This window comes from Oncorhynchus masou, chromosome 24, assembly GCF_036934945.1.
Source record: "Oncorhynchus masou masou isolate Uvic2021 chromosome 24, UVic_Omas_1.1, whole genome shotgun sequence".
Lineage (NCBI taxonomy): Eukaryota > Metazoa > Chordata > Actinopteri > Salmoniformes > Salmonidae > Oncorhynchus > Oncorhynchus masou.
This window is the reverse complement of record NC_088235.1, coordinates 90,250,005-90,268,833: the sequence shown is the minus strand read 5'-3', so window position 1 is coordinate 90,268,833 and position 18,829 is coordinate 90,250,005. Positions and strand designations below refer to the sequence as shown.

The window sequence follows — 18,829 nt, the reverse complement described above, 5'->3', positions numbered from 1 at the left end:
AGCTGTCCTTGTCATTGTAATGGGGTTATTTACTGTCCTATGTCCTCTCCTTTTCCTCTCTGCTAGGTGTCCTACGTACTGCTGTAACTGACATGGACAGGGAGAGTCAGGACACCTATCTGGTAGTACTTGAGGCCAAAGACATGGGGGGCACCTGGGGGGGATGTCAGGGACGACCACAGTCACTGTGAGTCTGAGTGATGTCAACGACAACCCCCCTCACTTCAGAAAGAGTGAGCAACATTACTGTTACTGTTTTGTTATTGGCATATGTCATGTATTACCACCTAGTAATGCTCCATTTGTGTGTGTGTGTGTGATTAGAGTGATGAAATGCCTTGTACTGTGGCACTTGTGATGGTGCACTGATCTCTCTGCTGCTAAGTGCACCTTTAGGGTCTCCTCTGCCAGGGTTGTCACACAGCAGCTGTGAGAAGAGACTACTGTGCTAATATTTGATTTTGATTTCATTTTAGGCCGTGTTGCTTGATATGTGCATGTGACTCTTCCTTCATCATTGCAAACTAATGAATACATTCCATGAATGAGCTGCTTACCTCTTCATCCTCCTCCTCACCACCATCATCATCATCACCATCGTATTCATCATCATTATTGTTATCATTGTCATCAATCTGAATTAATAACATCTTGAGATTGCTCTATTTAGGGTCCTCAACAGCACTAAGCTAGCTCTTCATGAAAAACAGTGAGAGATAATGTCAGCCTTTTCTTATCCAAGCGCTTCTACATTCTATTCTATTAATATTTCATCTAAAGTTCACTCGTTTCCGCTCCGAGACAATAAAATCACTGCCAAATATAATGCTCTGAGACACAATACATTCCTCTATACTGTGTCCTTATTTTTCTGACTGTCCCTATACTCTCCCTCCACTTATCATTACTGTAAACATTTTCCCTGAGGACTACTGGATGACTACTCTATCATTTTATGGTCTAAACGGTATGTTTAGTTAGTCCATGCCTGTCACTCATCTGTGTGGTCTCGCGCTCTCTCTCGCTCTTTCTTTCACTCTCTCGCTCTCTCTCTCGCTCTTTCTTTCTCTCTCTGTCTGTTTGTCTGTAGGTGCCTGGTCATTCTCTATCTCTGAGCTGGCAGCACCAGGGGTGGAGGTGGGTCGCCTCTCAGCAACAGATGCTGATCTGGGAGATAATGCCATGCTGGAATATACCATCCTGGACGGAGAGGAGGAAGACACATTTAACATCACCAGAAGAGACCAAGAAGCTGTCATTGTACTAAACAAGGTGAGAAATAAATAATGGAGACCAGATTTATACTGCATTTAGCTCTTAATCAGACTCAAGTCAAAAACATCCACAATGGCGTAAAATGAGGGGCTAAACTAAGCATAGCTCCTCCATGGCACTCTTACCAGGAAGTTAATTCAGTGAAAAACATTTAAAACAGCAGGACAGTGTTGCCTGCAGAGACTTCAGTTAGTCATAATCAGGCCTGGTAATAGGATGCTTTGAATAAATATTTGGTCTGGAAACAGTAAAAAAAATAATAATAATTGTGGATCCTCAGACAGGTCTAATAGGCCTATAATACACACTCCTATCAAGCTGCGTGTTATATGCCATTTGATAGCCATGATGATGAACAGACAGTACGGCCATGTGATCTGTAAAAAAATATACTTTTTTTACCCTTTTTTTCTCCCCAACTTCGTGGTATCCAATTGTTTAGTAGCTGCTATCTTGTCTCATCGCTACATCTCCCGTACCGGCTCGGGAGAGACGAAGATTGAAAGTCATGCGTCCTCCGATACACAACCCAACCAAGCCACACTGTTTCTTAACACAGCGCGCATCCAACCCGGAAGCCAGCCGCACCAATGTGTCGGAGGAAACACCGTGCACCTGGCAACCTGGTCAGGTGCACTATGCCCGGCCCGCCACAGGAGTCACTGGTGCGCGATGAGTCAGGGATATCCCTACCGGCCAAGCCCTCCCTAACCCGGACGATGCTGGGCCAATTGTGCGTCACCCCACGGACCTCCCGGTCGCGACAGAGCCTGGGTGCGAACAAAGAGTCTGTGGTGGCACAGCTGGCGCTGCAGTACAGCGCCCTTAACCACTGCGCCACCCGGGAGGCCCTGGAAACAGTCATTTAACAGTTTTCCCTTGCAATCCTGTTGTGTGGTTGCACGAGTCCTGCAAATTTAAATTAAAGATTCCGACTAGCAGTTGAATTTAAATCACCAACCGGAAAATAGGCTGTGAGCCTGTGTATTTTTCAGTGTGGTGTTGAGTACATGGGGCATCGCAAGCTCCATTTAACAAAGTTTGTGTGACAAGCGTGAGAGTATGAGATAGGATGAGGTGATGATGAGTGAATGTGGGAGCGAAATAATTATGGAACAAGGGTAGGAAAAGGGCATGATGACAAGAGGGAAAGAAAGAGTGTCCGAGTTAGAGAGGAAGTAAAGGAGACAGATAAATAATAGACAAAAATTGTTATAGAAAAGTATAGTAAAACATAATTGGCTGTATTTCTCTCCTCAGTTGCTGGACTATGAGAGTCGCAGTTCATTCTCATTCTCAGTGGAAGTTGTGAACCCCATGGTGGATGCACGGTTCCTATGGAAGGGTCCCTTTAAGGACATTGCGACCGTATGGGTCATGGTCCTCAATGCAGACGAGCCCCCCCGCTTCTCCCGATCCCGTTACCGTCTGGACGTGTCTGAGAACTGTCCTCCTGTCTGCAGCGTGGGCCGAGTATCTGCTGTTGACCCAGACACAGGACAAAGCACAAACATCAGGTAGGCTACACTCACTTAGTCAGCCTGTCAGTCTGTCCGTCCGTCAGTCCGTCCATCTGTCTGTGTGTCTGTCACTCACTCACATTTTCTTTACTCAAACTATTCTCTCTCCCCCTCCCGTCTCTCTCTCAGGTACTCCATTGATCCCCAGTCTGACCTGGAGGCTCTGTTCCGTATTACTTCTGACAGCGGCCTTATCACCACGGTGATGGAGTTGGACCGGGAGCATGAGCAATGGCATAATATCACTGTCATCGCCACACAGAGAGGTGTGAGGTTCAAGCCCTTTCAGACCCAGCTGCCACAGACAATACCTTCACTCTGGCTTAGTACAGAGTCATGTTTTCCCTCATATCACTCATTGTAGCCCTGGTGATGGCTGTGATGAAGTTGAAGTTAAACTCACTAGGCACTCCTTTCCTTTTCTAGACAATCCAAACCTTGTGACCGGGGTTGTGGTTGCCATAGAGACACTGGACCAGAATGATAATGCACCAGAGTTGGACAGACAGTACACAACATCTGTGTGTGACTCCAGTACCCCTGGACAGGTCAGTGCTGCTAACACTTACCCATGTAACTTTGACACTCCACTTTATCAGTCTGTCTAGCTATAGCCCTGCATGCGGAAAACCTTAATGCTAATTTCTGATTACAACCTTCAGTACAATTATTTGTAGAAGTCTTTGAAGATTTCCTATTCCTTTTATTGCGTCTCCTTTTGACTCAAGAGCAATTGATGTCAGATCACTGTTTCTGTTTTTCTTCTTCACCTTATTGGTGTAATGAGTCCTGTTTCTCCAGAGTTCTTATTATCCATTGCCCTTGGCTGAGTTATTATTATCAAATGTTTATCCAATGCCATTGGACACCAGCTGGCTGGTGTGTTTACGGACATATTCAATCAATCCTTATCCCAGTATGCTGTTCCCACATGCTTCAAGAGGGCCACCATTGTTCCTGTTCACAAGAAAGCTAAGGTAACTGAGCTCAATGACTACCGCCCTGTAGCACTCACTTCTGTCATCATGAAGTGCTTTGAGACGTGCTTTGAGACGTGCTTTGAGACGGCAACTGCTCCACCTATAACCGTAAGGCTCTCCAGAGCGTAGTGAGGTCTGCACAACGCATCACTGGGGGCAAAAATACCTGCCCTCCAGGACACATACACCAACCGACTAGTCAAGGACCATATCACCTCCACCCTACCTGACACCCTAGACCCACTCCAATTTGCTTACTGCCCCAATAGGTCCACAAATGACACAATCACTCTGCACACTGCCCTAACCAATCTGGACAAGTAGAATACCTATGTGAGAATGCTGTTCATCGATTACAGCTCAGCATTTAACACAATAGTACCCTCCAAACTCATCATTAAGCTCGAGACCCTGGGTTTCGACCCCGCTCTGTGCAACTGGGTGCTGGACTTCGTGACAGGCCGCCCCCAGGTGGTGAGGGTAGGTAACAACATCTCCACCCCGCTGATCCTCAACACTGGGGCCCCACAAGGGTGCGTCCTCAGCCCTCTCCTGTACTCCTTGTTCACCCACGACTGCGTGGCCATGCACATCAAGTTTGCAGACGACACTACAGTGGTAGGCTTGATTACCAACAACGACGAGACGGCCTACAGGGAGGAGGTGAGGGCCCTCAGAGTGTGGTGTCAGGAAAATAACCTCACACTCAATGTCAACAAAACAATGGAGATGATCGTGGACTTCAGGAAACAGCAGAGGGAGCAGCCTTCCTATCCACATTGATGGTACAGTAGTGGAGAGGGTGGTAAGTTTTAAGTTCCTTGGCGTACACATCACGGACAAACTGATATGGTCCACCCACACAGACAGCGTGGTGAAGAAGGTGCAGCAGTGCCTCTTCAACCTCAGGAGGCTGAAGACATTTGGCTTGTCACCAAAAACACTCACAAACTTTTACAGATGCACAACCGAGAGCTTCCTGTCGTGCTGTATCACCGCCTGGTACAGCAACTGCTCCGCTCACAACCGTAAGGCTCTCCAGAGGGTATTGAGGTCTGCAAAACGCATCACCAGGGGCAAACTACCTGCCCTCCAGGACACCTACACCACCTGATGTCACAGGAAGGCCAAAAAGATCATTACGGACAACAACCACCCAAGCCACTGCCTATTCACCCCACTATCATCCAGAAGGCGAGGTCAGTACAGGTGCATCAAAGCGGGGACCGAGAAACTGAAAAATAGCTTCTATCTCAAGGCCATCAGACTGTTAAACAGCCATCACTAACATTGAGTGGCTGCTGCCAACATACTGACTCAACTCTAGCCACTTTATTAATGGAAATATTTATGTAATAAATGTATCACTAGCCACTTTAAACAATGCCACTAATGTTTACATACCCTACATTACTCATCTCATATGTATACACTGTACTCTATACCATCTACTGCATCTTGATGTAATAAATGTATCACTAGCCACTTTAAACAATAGCACTTTATGTCATGTTTACATACCCCACATTACTCATCTCATATGTATATATTGTACTCTGTACCATCTACTGCATCTTGCCTGTGCCGTTCGGCCATCACTCATTCATATATTTTTATGTACATATTCTTATTAATTCTTTTACACTTGTGTGTATAAGGTGGTTGTTGTGAAATTGTTAGGTTAGATTACTTGTTAGATATTACTGCATGGTCGGAACTAGAAGCACAAGCATTTCGCTACACTCGCATTTGTAAGTAAAATGTCCGGTCTGGAGCGTGAAGTCACAAGCTCTGTCGGACGGCTACTGCATAGCAACTGTTCTTATTATACCTCAGTAGTAGCAACCGAGCGGTGCCAAAAGCCCTGGTCTGACCAAGAAAGCCTATGTAAATTACGATCATCAGAACGGCCAAAAATTGACCCCCATTTTGGGATCTAAAATGGGCTTATTATGATCAAATTCGATCCCCACGGTGAATTATTTTCAAGTTCGCTACAAATCGAGATTAAATAGAGATCCATTCTGACTACTACATTTGTTGTCACGCAGGACTACATGCTGACCCAGACCAATCATGGGCTGGTAGGCTACAATGAGGTTCCCAGTTAACTCTCTCAGGCAGGATGAAAACAATTACATCAACCTTGATCCTGTGCTAGTTACGGTCACTTTCACCATGATTTTATGGTGCCATTCAAACCCATTCAGCAATATCAAAGATTTTTACAACTAACCCAAGATAGACCACAGCCTGTAATTTTCCATGGGAGCAAATTAATCATAGTGGGCAAAACAAGCAAGGAGGTGGGCCAAGCCAAGCACGAGCTAGCGAGATCCTTTTGGAATGTTCTATCATGTATTTGAATATTTCCGTTAGGAAACGCCTACTCCTGAAGTGAGCATGTGCAATAACTAAATTCACCCTTGCACTCCTACTAAACAATAAAACATATTGAAACTTTGGCAAAGGGTAAAGTTTACAAAACTTAGTCCACTACAGATGATATTTTTCAGGAAAAGAAGACTGTATTGAGATCAAATGTTTCATTGATGAGAGAATTAGCAGAATGACAGCCAAAATCCATCTTCTCCCACTTCCGGCCACTGGGCCATTTGTTGGTGAGGGAAAATGTCAACCGGAGGCTTCAGATTTATACATCTGTTGAAACATCTTGCTCATTGTTCTATCTGTGGCAATATGGCGTTCTTCAAATTCAAATACTTCCGTCTTCATACGCCATCGAGAGTTTTCCAAAGGAATACATGGATGACGTCAGCACTAACACCATCTACTGGCTTTAATGTCAATGCTTCATGCACAGAATTTTATCCGCAACAAGTCAATTTGATGGAATCACATCTCTGGTGGGAAAATGTACATATATTATTTATGCAGATTTTTGAATATTCGTATGAAAATCTGTCGCCAATTGGATGGAAACCTAGCTTGTCAGGTCCAATAGAAGTTCTCCTCTCTCTGCTCTGTCTCGCAGGTTGTTCAGGTGGTGAGGGCAGTGGATAGGGACCAGGGAGGACAGGGCGTCACCATCCACTTCAGCATTCCTCCAGAGTCCAGCTCTGCTCTAAACCTCACCATCAGGGAGAGTGGAGGTGAATTCTAGCTATGTTCAACCTCTATGTCAAGCTGTCACCCTCTTCAAACCCCTTATGTCAAATCAGAAATTATGCAACTAGATTATCATTGACAATATGCTTATTTTTATTTTACATGCTTGATGACAGTGCGCCTGCATCTTACAGTAACGATATAGGCCTGTTGAAGTTAACTGAAATTCATATTATGACGTATAACTGGAGAATGGCATTCATGTACAAGTGACCTGATGACTGACTTGAGTTTTTGGTGTTATTGTCTTATTCAATCCCAGGTGCCACAGCCAGCCTTGTTCTCCAGTCGGCACTGCAACCCCTCCCTGACTTCTCCTTCTCCCTCCTCACCCTGTACGTGCCCATTGTGCTGCGGGATGGGGCATCTGGCCTCACCAACACCGGGACGGTCACCGTGAACGTATGTCCCTGTCTGAGAGGGGGCATGCGGGCCGAGGAGCAGGGGAGACAGAGGGACAGGGGCTGGGAGAGACAGACGGTATGTCTGCCCCGGCCCTCAACCTCTCCATCACTGATCTTCAGTATGGTCACCCTGCTGGCCCTGCTGGCCTGTGTCACTACACTGCTAGGTAAGACTTGAGGTCTACTGTCTGATGTATAGTACATGCCTGTTTCTACTGTTCTCAGTATACTGCCTGTGTCTGTCTGTCTGAAGATCAGTATCCCGTGAAATGGACTGCAGTGTCAGTGTGTGGTATTTACGATAATGTGCCTCTCTCTCTCTCCCCCAGTGATGTGTGCTCTGTCTCTGTCTCTGCGGCATCAGAAGCAAGACTCCCACTCCCCATTTGAGGAGGAGGATGTGAGGGAGAACATCATTACCTACGATGACGAAGGGGGAGGGGAGGCAGACACTGCTGCCTTTGACATCACCGCGCTCCAGAGCATGCACAGAGTAGAGAGCATGCAGGACAGCAGGAACATGTGAGCTGTGACGTCTGTTTGTGGCCGTGTGTGTGTGAGCATGCGTGAGGGAGTGTGGGCGTGCACGTGTCTCTGTGTTGCTCTGCCTTATGCTCTTGTCTTCCCCCAGATGGTACACCCAGCAGAATCAGGCCAGGGACATGACGTACAGCTGGAGCCGAACCCCACACTCTACTGCGGACCCACAGCGTCCAGGCTCAGCCCCTGTATACGGACGCCTCTGCTACAGCATTCACACCCTGCCTGTCCTCAGAGACTGTCACAAGGGGAAAACACCGTTCCAGTCAGGTCTGCAGCTGGCCAAACCGATGGGAACCTATGGGCTTCCTGGCCATCACATGGATAATAACTCCCTAGTCATCCAGAACCAGGGCACCTTTGATCTACTGGAGCCTGAGGCGATTCATCTCAACTCCGCTGAGCCATGGTGCCCCAGCAGAGATGGACCAGAGATCTGGGTGGCTAACAGCAGACCCACAGAAAAAGAGGGAGGCAGGGAGACCAACACTGACACCCAGCAGCAGCTGCATCCAGAGCGGGGCCCAATCAGAGTCAGATATTAGCTTTCATATATAATGGATGTAACAATGTTGTTATTATCAACCTCAGCTGTCTCAATATTATTTTTGTAAATCTCTCAGGCTATTTTTCATTTTAAAGTATTTGATAATCGTTATAAAAGTATTGTGTATTTCCTCCCCAGACACAGCCTGAGTCTGTACTGACAGATGAAGCACTGGTTCTGACCTATTCTGTCCCAAATGGCTCATCCTCTCAGAGTCACAGCAGCAGCATCTCTTCATCAGAGCAGCAGGAGAACAATCCAGACCTCATTCCCTCCCACACTACCACCACCACCGGAGCTTCTAGCTCTGCAGTAGAAGACACAGACACAGATCCCTCTTCTCTCCCCAGCTCAGAGAAGAATGAAGACGCTGTTGGTGTTAGCCAGATAAATACTAATCACATCCACACTAATCTACTGGGGGACTCAACATACAGCATTGTGGGTTCACTAAACCAGGACAGTGGAGAGATACCTGTGTCCGGGACTACTTTGTATCCAGGCAGTGCAGAATTCCTGAACATGTATGCGCTGAGTAGGAGGGACCTGACCCCACAGCTACTACCCCTCTCTGGAGGCATGCTGGGATATGGCAGGGGGTGGGGTTGTGAGCGGGGACTGGTGGCTGACATGGCAGGGGGTGGGGCTAACTGTAACTCCTCCCTGCCTGTGAGGATGGAGGATTTCCTGAAGCACCGTCTGGACCAGGTGACCTTAGACCTATCCCAGCCACCCTACGACTCACTGCAGACCTACGAGTTTGAGGGGGGGGACTCCCGAGCGGGGTCGCTGAGCTCACTGGAGAGCGAGGGAGAGAGAGAGGAGGAGAGGGTGAGGGAAACAGTAGACAAGTTGGACCAGAAGTTCCAAAGGCTGGTGAAGATAATCAAAGAGAGAGAACAAGAAAAGGAGTGTGACAGAAGGTCAGTGGAGGAGGAGACACTGGTAGGAGATAGAAGCCAAGGTTTGGTTGTCAATGACACAAGCAAAACAGAGAGTGTGGGTGAAGAAAAAGAGGTCTCAAGGTGGGATTTTTAGAGAACCTGCGAATCAAAGACACTGAGTAGCAGTTTGGAAAGGAGAAACACTCCAACGGATTCAATTTAAAAAGCAATACGAGGGTGTTATGCACAACTTCAGAGAGAAAGTTATGTTCTGTTCAATGACTAAACTTCCTGCTCATTGGCAATGCAGCACAGCCGAGACATGCCAGAGGATCCATTCAGCACACCTCATGAACTCACCATTCTGTGTTTATTAAAGAGCATATAAAATCCGTCACTTTTAGACTTCTCTTGTAACTGATATGAATAATTCACTTAGCTAAAGTTATGAAAAATTAACTTTCTGAAATATTGATTCCCAGCCCTGAAAGCCGCATTGTTGAAAAATAGGCCTCATGAAAAATGTAATGGAATTGTGATATTTAATATAGATAGTTTAATAGGGGCACTCTCACTCAGAACACTGTGTTCCCAAATGCTAAATTTAAACTGAATTGAACCAATTTAAAAAGCACACTTTACATGGAGTTAATATAAATATATAGGCATGACTGAATAATCTGTCCACATTACATCCAGTCAAATGGAAGCTGTTCTGATGATAACATCTTAGTAGACACACTGTAGTATACAGGTGCTAAGTTGCTTCACAATCAGGAGGGGCTCCTCTGAATTGAATTGTGTAGCCAACAAGCTATGTATTGTGTAACTCCCAGTAATTATAATCACAGTAGTAAATTCTATGAAACACTATGCAATTTGCACACATACCTGAGATAATATGTCCTTGAAGGAGCCTTGTAAAAAGTGTAATGTTTCCTACTATAGAGACATGATTATGTGCATTTTGTAAATATCAACCTCTGCAATGTGGTGATTATTCAGTGGAGGATTTCACACAAACCAAGAAAGCGTCCCTTTATGAGTAACACTGTCATTATTTCACTCACTGAATACAAAAAAATGACACCCATAATTTGAAGCGATTAAATGGTTGGTGTTGAATATGTCTCGTCACGTTATTTCCCCCAGATAGTTCAGATATAACATGTTGGGCAATATAAACCTGTTCCTTGATTTTAGGGCTGTCGTGATATTCTGGTCTGCTTTCATATTTGCAACCCTTCCTACTACACAAGCCGGCTCTTTCTTTAAACCTGAGACGGAACTGGGAAAACATACACACGATTTGCAAACAATATGGCTAATTTCTACTAATACTGCAAAAAACTCATCGCTTTTAGAATGATTACAATGTTACTTTCGATTACTATATGACGACTACATTTAGCATAGACCAGGAGCCTTGGTCAAACTGACATTTGTTTGTTCCACCAGGCCTCTATGTGATCATCAAGGGGAATTAAATCTCAATCAACCAACCATCTTAATGAGAATTAGATTTGTACTTGATACATTTGACAAAAAAATCCTTAGTTCTTTGGGTAGAAAATTAGGTGTGGAGATTGTCCTGGGGCTTCTAGGAAGAATAGGTAATGAGAAAGAGGAGTAAATTAAAACTATGAATGAATAGTCTAAGGCTAAATTACAGAAAATAACAGTGCATATATTATAGAACATGTGAGTTGAGTATTGAACATTGATATCAAAACTAATGACAAATAGAATACATAATGATGATGGGGCGGCAGGGTAGCCTAGTGGTCAAACCCCCGAGCTGACAAGGTACAAATCTGTCGTTCTGCCCCTGAACAGGCAGTTAACCCACTGTTCCTAGGCCGTCATTGAAAATAAGAATTTGTTCTTAACTGACTTGCCTAGTTAAATAAAGGTAAAATAAAAAAAATTACCACGACTATGTACAGTTGATATGGAATAGGAAATAAATTAATATGGAAATAAGACAAAATGAAGCCAAAAACAAATACTTGTATATATTTTCTCTGCAACAGTAATAATAAGTGTAATAGAATTGGTCAAATTAAAAAACAAGACAGAGAACATTATTTCATGTACCTTGAATTCCAGTTCAATACATTTATAACATATTGATTGCATGGCTCTGGCCACCCTTGAAGTATCGTTGATTATACACATAAAAAGCCACGAAGAAAACATTTGTCCATCTTCTCAAACATTGCTCTCATCTTGCAGTAACACTATATGAAGTGAAGTAATGAGGTTTGAGATCACAGCCTGGAGTTTAAAAAAAATCTGTATGAATCAGGTTTGTGGCAGTACAACAATGTCCCAAGAGGTAAAGTATACAGTGGCTTGCAAAAGTATTCACACCTCGTAGCAATTTTTCCTATTTTGTTGCCTTACAATCTGGAATTAAAATCGATTTTTGGGGGGTTTGAATCATTTGATTTACACAACATGCCTACCACTTTGAAGATGCAAAATATTTTTTATTGTGAAACAAACAAGAAATAAGACAAAACATTTTTTGCCTTGAGCGTGCATACCTATTCACCCCCGCAAACTCAATACTTTGTAGAGACACCTTTTGCAGCAATCATAGCTGCAAGTCTCTTGGGGTATGTCTCTATAAGCTTGGCACGTCTAGCCACTGGGATTTTTGTCCATTCTTCAAGGCAAAACTGCTCCAGCTCCTTCAAGTTGGATGGGTTCCGCTGGTGTAGAGCAATCTTCAAATCAAAATATAATCAAATGTATTTGTCACATACACATGGTTAGCAGATGTTAACGTGAGTGTAGTGAAATGCTTGTGCTTCTAGTTCCGACAATGCAGTAATAACCAACGAGTAATCTAACCTAACAATTCCAAAACTACTACCTTATACACACAAGTGTAAAGGGATAAAGAATCTTTAAGTCAGACCACAGATTCTCAATTGGATTGAGGTCTGGGCTTTTACTAGTCCATTCCAAGACATTTAAATGTTTCCCCTTAAACCACTTGAGTGTTGCTTTAGCAGTATGCTTAGGGTATTGCCCTGCTGAAAGGTGAACCTCCATCCCAGTCACAAATCTTTGCAAGACAAACAGGTTTCCCTCAAGAATTTCCCTGTATTTAGTGCCATCCATCATTCCTTCAATTCTGACCAATTTCCCAGTCCCTGCCGATGAAAAACATCCCCACAGCCTAATGCTGCCACCACACTTCAATGTGGGGATGCTGTGGTCAGGGTGATGAGAGGTGTTGGGTGTGCTTTTTTCTGGTCACACTTCCATAAAGCCCAGCACTGTGGAATGTACGGCTTAAAGTGGTCCTATAGACAGATACTCCAATCTCTGCTGTGGAGCTTTGCAGCTCCTTCAGGGTTATCTATGGTCTCTTTGTTGCCTCTCTGATTGGTCCGTGAGTTTTGGTGGGCGGCCCTCTCTTGGCAGGTTTGTTGTGCTGCCATATTCTTTCCATTTTTTAATAATGGATTTAATGGTGCTCCATGGGATGTTCAAAGTTTCAGATATTTTTTTATAATCCAACCCTGATCTGCACTTCTTCACAACTTTGTCCCTGACCTGTTTGGAGAGCTCCTTGGTCTTCCTGGTGCCGCTTGCTTGGTGGTGCCCCTTGCTTAGTGGTGTTGCAGACTCTGTGGCCTTTCAGAACAGGTGTATATATACTGAGATCATTTGACAGATTATGTGACACTTAGCTTGAACACAGGTGGACTTTATTTAAGTAATTATGTGACTTCTGAAGGTAATTGGTTGAACCAGATCTTATTTAGGAGCTTCATAGCAAAGGGCTTGAATACATATGCAAGCACCACTTTTCTGTTTTTAGATTTATTTTTAAAATTTCACTTTACCAATTTGGGCTATTTTGTGTATGTCCATTACATGAAATCAATTTAAATTACAGGTTGTTATGCAACAAAATAGGAAAAATGCCAAGGGGGATGAATACTTTTGCAAGGCACTGTATGTAGTGCATCAACTCTGTCCTCAAGTCCTCATTTTGCACCTTGGGAGAACTGCAGAAGCGCTTCATTGACTAATTTCATAGTCACTCCTTCAGGGACCAGAACACAGTGGACACCTGAGAGTGAAACCAGAGTTCAGGGACCAGAACACAGTGCACACCTGAGAGAGAAACCAGAGTTCAGGGACCAGAACACAGTGCACACCTGAGAGAGAAACCAGAGTTCAGGGACCAGAACACAGTGCACACCTGAGAGAGAAACCAGAGTTCAGGGACCCGAACACAGTGCACACCTGAGAGAGAAACCAGAGTTCAGGGACCAGAACACAGTGCACACCTGAGAGAGAAACCAGAGTTCAGGGACCAGAACACAGTGCACACCTGAGAGAGAAACCAGAGTTCAGGGACCAGAACACAGTGCACACCTGAGAGAGAAACCAGAGTTCAGGGACCACAGTGAACACACACCTGAGAGAGAAACCAGAGTTCAGGGACCAGAACACAGTACACACCTGAGAGAGAAACCAGAGTTCAGGGACCAGAACACAGTGCACACCTGAGAGAGAAACCAGAGTTCAGGGACCAGAACACAGTCAGAGTTCAGGGACCAGAACACAGTGCACACCTGAGAGAGAAACCAGAGTTCAGGGACCAGAACACAGTGCACACCTGAGAGAGAAACCAGACACCTGCACACCTGAGAGAGAAACCAGAGTTCAGGGACCAGAACACAGTGCACACCTGAGAGAGAAACCAGAGTTCAGGGACCAGAACACAGTGCACACCTGAGAGAGAAACCAGAGTTCAGGGACCAGAACACAGTGCACACCTGAGAGAGAAACCAGAGTTCAGGGACCAGAACACAGTGCACACCTGAAACCAGAGTTCAGGGACCAGAACACAGTGCACACCTGAGAGAAACCAGAGTTCAGGGACCAGAACACAGTGCACACCTGAGAGAGAAACCAGAGTTCAGGGACCAGAACACAGTGCACACCTGAGAGAGAAACCAGAGTTCAGGGACCAGAACACAGTGCACACCTGAGAGAGAAACCAGAGTTCAGGGACCAGAACACAGTGCACACCTGAGAGAGAAACCAGAGTTCAGGGACCAGAACACAGTACACACCTGAGAGAGAAACCAGAGTTCAGGGACCAGAACACAGTGGACACCTGAGAGAGAAACCAGAGTTCAGGGACCAGAACACAGTGCACACCTGAGAGAGAAACCAGAGTTCAGGGACCAGAACACAGTACACACCTGAGAGAGAAACCAGAGTTCAGGGACCAGAACACAGTGCACACCTGAGAGAGAAACCAGAGTTCAGGGACCAGAACACAGTGCACACCTGAGAGAGAAACCAGAGTTCAGGGACCAGAACACAGTGCACACCTGAGAGAGAAACCAGAGTTCAGGGACCAGAACACAGTGCACACCTGAGAGAGAAACCAGAGTTCAGGGACCAGAACACAGTGCACACCTGAGAGAGAAACCAGAGTTCAGGGACCAGAACACAGTGCACAGAGAGAGAAACCAGAGTTCAGGGACCAGAACACAGTGCACACCTGAGAGAGAAACCAGAGTTCAGGGACCAGAACACAGTGCACACCTGAGAGAGAAACCAGAGTTCAGGGACCAGAACACAGTGCACACCTGAGAGAGAAACCAGAGTTCAGGGACCAGAACACAGTGCACACCAGAAACCAGAGTTCAGGGACCAGAACACAGTGCACACCTGAGAGAGAAACCAGAGTTCAGGGACCAGAACACAGTGGACACCTGAGAGAGAAACCAGAGTTCAGGGACCAGAACACAGTGCACACCTGAGAGAGAAACCAGTTCAGGGACCCGAACACAGTGCACACCTGAGAGAGAAACCAGAGTTCAGGGACCAGAACACAGTGCACACCTGAGAGAGAAACCAGAGTTCAGGGACCAGAACACAGTGCACACCTGAGAGAGAAACCAGAGTTCAGGGACCACACAGTGCACACCTGAGAGAGAAACCAGAGTTCAGGGACCAGAACACAGTGCACACCTGAGAGAGAAACCAGAGTTCAGGGAACACAGTGCACACCTGAGAGAGAAACCAGAGTTCAGGGACCAGAACACAGTGCACACCTGAGAGAGAAACCAGAGTTCAGGGACCAGAACACAGTGCACACTGAGAGAGAAACCAGAGTTGAACACAGTGCACACCTGAGAGAGAAACCAGAGTTCAGGGACCAGAACACAGTGCACACCTGAGAGAGAAACCAGAGTTCAGGGACCAGAACACAGTGCACACCTGAGAGAGAAACCAGAGTTCAGGGACCAGAACACAGTGCACACCTGAGAGAGAAACCAGAGTTCAGGGACCAGAACACAGACACCTGAGAGAGAAACCAGAGTTCAGGGACCCAGAACACAGTGCACACCTGAGAGAGAAACCAGAGTTCAGGGACCAGAACACAGTGCACACCTGAGAGAGAAACCAGAGTTCAGGGACCAGAACACAGGACCAGAACCAGAGTTCAGGGACCAGAACCTGGACACCTGAGAGAAACCAGAGTTCAGGGACCAGAACACAGTGCACACCTGAGAGAGAAACCAGAGTTCAGGGACCAGAACACAGTGGACACCTGAGAGAGAAACCAGAGTTCAGGGACCAGAACACAGTGCACACCTGAGAGAGAAATCAGAGTTCAGGGACCAGAACACAGTGCACACCTGAGAGAGAAACCAGAGTTCAGGGTAAGTTAAAGTACGTGTGTTGTTATCTCCTTTGGGTGTGAATGGTTTATGCAATATACAGTACTTGCTAATTTGCTATACTTCAAAACAGATATCATGTCATAATGTCCGTGGTCAACTCATGATATGGAATCATTTTAAATCATCTATATTTTTACCTACCCTGTTGTGCATGCATTTGAATGACTTTACGAAGTTAAAGTGGACTTTATGAAATTATAAATTGGTTTGAGTTGAGGTGGAAAGTTATGAAAGTTGTACCTAGTCGACTGACTGCTGTGATGTTCCTGTGTTCGTCATCAAAGAACATCATCTCACTGAATTTGAATCCACTGTCTGCCTAGAGCCTGAACAAAGACACAATGAGAGTGAGTTCCACTATAAACACTCTTTCACGGCCAGACATGAACACAAACACACACTTCCATCCTCACAGAAGAATCGTCCAGTGGTAGTGGTCGTTAATGCTGCATTCACATGCTAGAAATTTCAGATTTGCTAATTTGCTTAACGTGGCACGTGATTAACTACAACCAGTTATAGCAAGTCAGAAATGTCAGAGTTTCCTAGTTCCAACTAGCACGTGAACAAGGTAATCTCAAATTCAGACACTTACTTTTTGAAGTGAGGGACCTTTGACCCCGGGTATATTTCCTTGAAGGATATATATTGGTTGAGATTGAAGAGGGACAACAGCTGATTGGCTCCATCTACCTCATCTGTGCTGAGAAATATAAATAAAATGTTGATTTACAATGGCATGTTATTTCAAACAATCCTCTAGAGGCTAAAAACAGAAATGCCCGTTGTCTAAACACATTTTACATAGATGTTAAAACATATTTTTAATCAGATTATAAAATAGCATGATTTTGTTTTACAATTCGTTGATCACTGTATGAACTGACCGTGATGCCACTCCAATCTGGATCCCTTGGCCATGTAGAGAAGTCAATATGTCCACTGTTTCGGGGAACAGTTGGATTTTCTCCCTCCTTGCATTCAACACCACTCCCCTGTCGGGAAAGGCTGATGAGATATTATTTGAAATTTGAAAAGACATGGCTGATGTGTGTAAGAGTTGGAAGGGAGAGGATTTAGAGAAAGATATAGCCATCATTAGCTTGATACTCAACAAGATTTTAACCAATAAACCCACTCTTTGTCTTTGTGAAATTGTGGGTCCACATATCTATTCACCCAGAAGGGCCAAAGAGTATAATCTGAGATAAGGAAAAAACAAAACAGACGATGGAGGATGACAGAAACACATAACAGATAGCTAGACAAGCTACTTTAGCTGTAACAATATTCTTGTTCTGCTTTGGTATTAGCAAGGTATGCTATTTGTTGAGTCTTCATTCTCATAACATTGCTAGCTAGCTACATAGCTAGATAAAGTTAGCTAGCTAACGTTACAGTAGTTATATGTTCAATTTACCCAGGTCAAACACAACAAACTTTGGTTTGGACATAGCTAGCTATTTTCTGAGTTAAGCAGTAACTGTTTCAATTATCTAGTAGCTAACTGACCCAGATAATCGTAAAATCTACGACAAGCTAGCTACATCCAGTGTGGTAGTTGTGGTTATGTGCTCAGAAGATCTAGATGCGAAAGTAAAAGTACAAATAGATCACATTGGTAGCTATACCAGTGATACTTTGAGGAGATGGGGAAACTACATTGGAATCGTATCTGCCAGAGCACAGATTAACTGATGAATTTACGAACGCAAAACATCCTTTGAATATGACATGTATCAGTAAAGGTTGACAAAAAACTGAATTAAATTGTTGCTAGCAACACAGTTACAGCCACTAACGCTCTAGATAACATGAACATAGCCTAACTAGTTCTGCTACGGCGAGCAAAATTGTCAGAGTGAAGTGTTCTCAATGTCTGGAAGTAATTTACGTTCGCAAGCTATCAACTTGCAGTTGGATGGGCTATTTACAGATAGGCTTTGTACAGGTGCAGTGATCTGTGAGCTGGTGCTTAAAGCTAGTGAGGGAGATATGAGTCTCCAGCTTCAGTGATTTTTGCAGTTAGTTCCAGTCATTGGCAGCAGAGAACTGGAAGGAAAGGCAGCCGAAGGAGGAATTGGCTTTGGGGGTGACCAGAGAAATATACCTGCTGGAGCGAGTGCTGCGGGTGGGTGCTGCTATGGTGACCAGTGAGCTGAGATATGGCGGGGCTTTACCTAGCAACGACTTATAGATGACCTGGAGCCAGTGGTTTTGGCAATGGATATGAAGCTTCCTCTCTTCTTTTCAGAACCCATTGGAGGAGAAGGTCAGAGGGAAGAGACCTTTGTCTTTCAATTAAATTCAAATGGTTTTATTGGCATGGGAAAAATGTTTACATTGCCAAAGCAAGTGAAATAGAAAATAGACAAAAATAAATTTAACAAGGGAAATAAACCAGAAATGAACAGTAAACATTACACTCACAAAAGCTTTAAAAGATTAGACATGTCAAATGTTATATTATTGGTTGTAAAAATGAGCAAATAATTGAAGTACAAAAGGGGAAAATATATAAACAGATAAATATAGGTTGTATTGACATTGGTGTTTGTGCTTCACTGGTTGCCCTTTTTTGTGATGGCACACTGTGGTTTATCATGTAATAGATGTGGGAGTTTATCAAGATTGGATTTGTTTTCAAATTATTTTTGGGTCTGTGTAATCTGAGGGAATCTAATGGGTTTTGAGAAGGAGACAAGGAGAGGAGTATTCAATTGAGATCTTTCCAAACTTCAGCTTAATCACCTTCGGTATACACTTATCGACCAGCAGAGGTCATACTTCAGTCTGTCGATGGTCTCCGTAGGCCTACA

General features: G+C 44.6%; 1 protein-coding gene and 1 pseudogene across 1 annotated transcript; one reads left to right on the top strand and one right to left on the bottom strand.

Annotated features, from left to right (window-relative positions):
* LOC135512981 (cadherin-2-like) overlaps nucleotides 1-10,398 on the top strand; it is a 31,224-nt pseudogene extending 20,826 nt beyond the window's left edge.
* A 2,888-nt stretch (nucleotides 10,399-13,286) lies between these two features.
* Nucleotides 13,287-17,464, bottom strand: mdp1 (magnesium dependent phosphatase 1). Its single transcript, XM_064933224.1, is given in 6 exon segments — nucleotides 13,287-13,372; nucleotides 16,251-16,336; nucleotides 16,606-16,713; nucleotides 16,898-17,005; nucleotides 17,149-17,212; nucleotides 17,431-17,464. Coding segments are annotated over 6 exon segments (486 nt in total).
* Nucleotides 17,465-18,829: the final 1,365 nt, after the last annotated feature.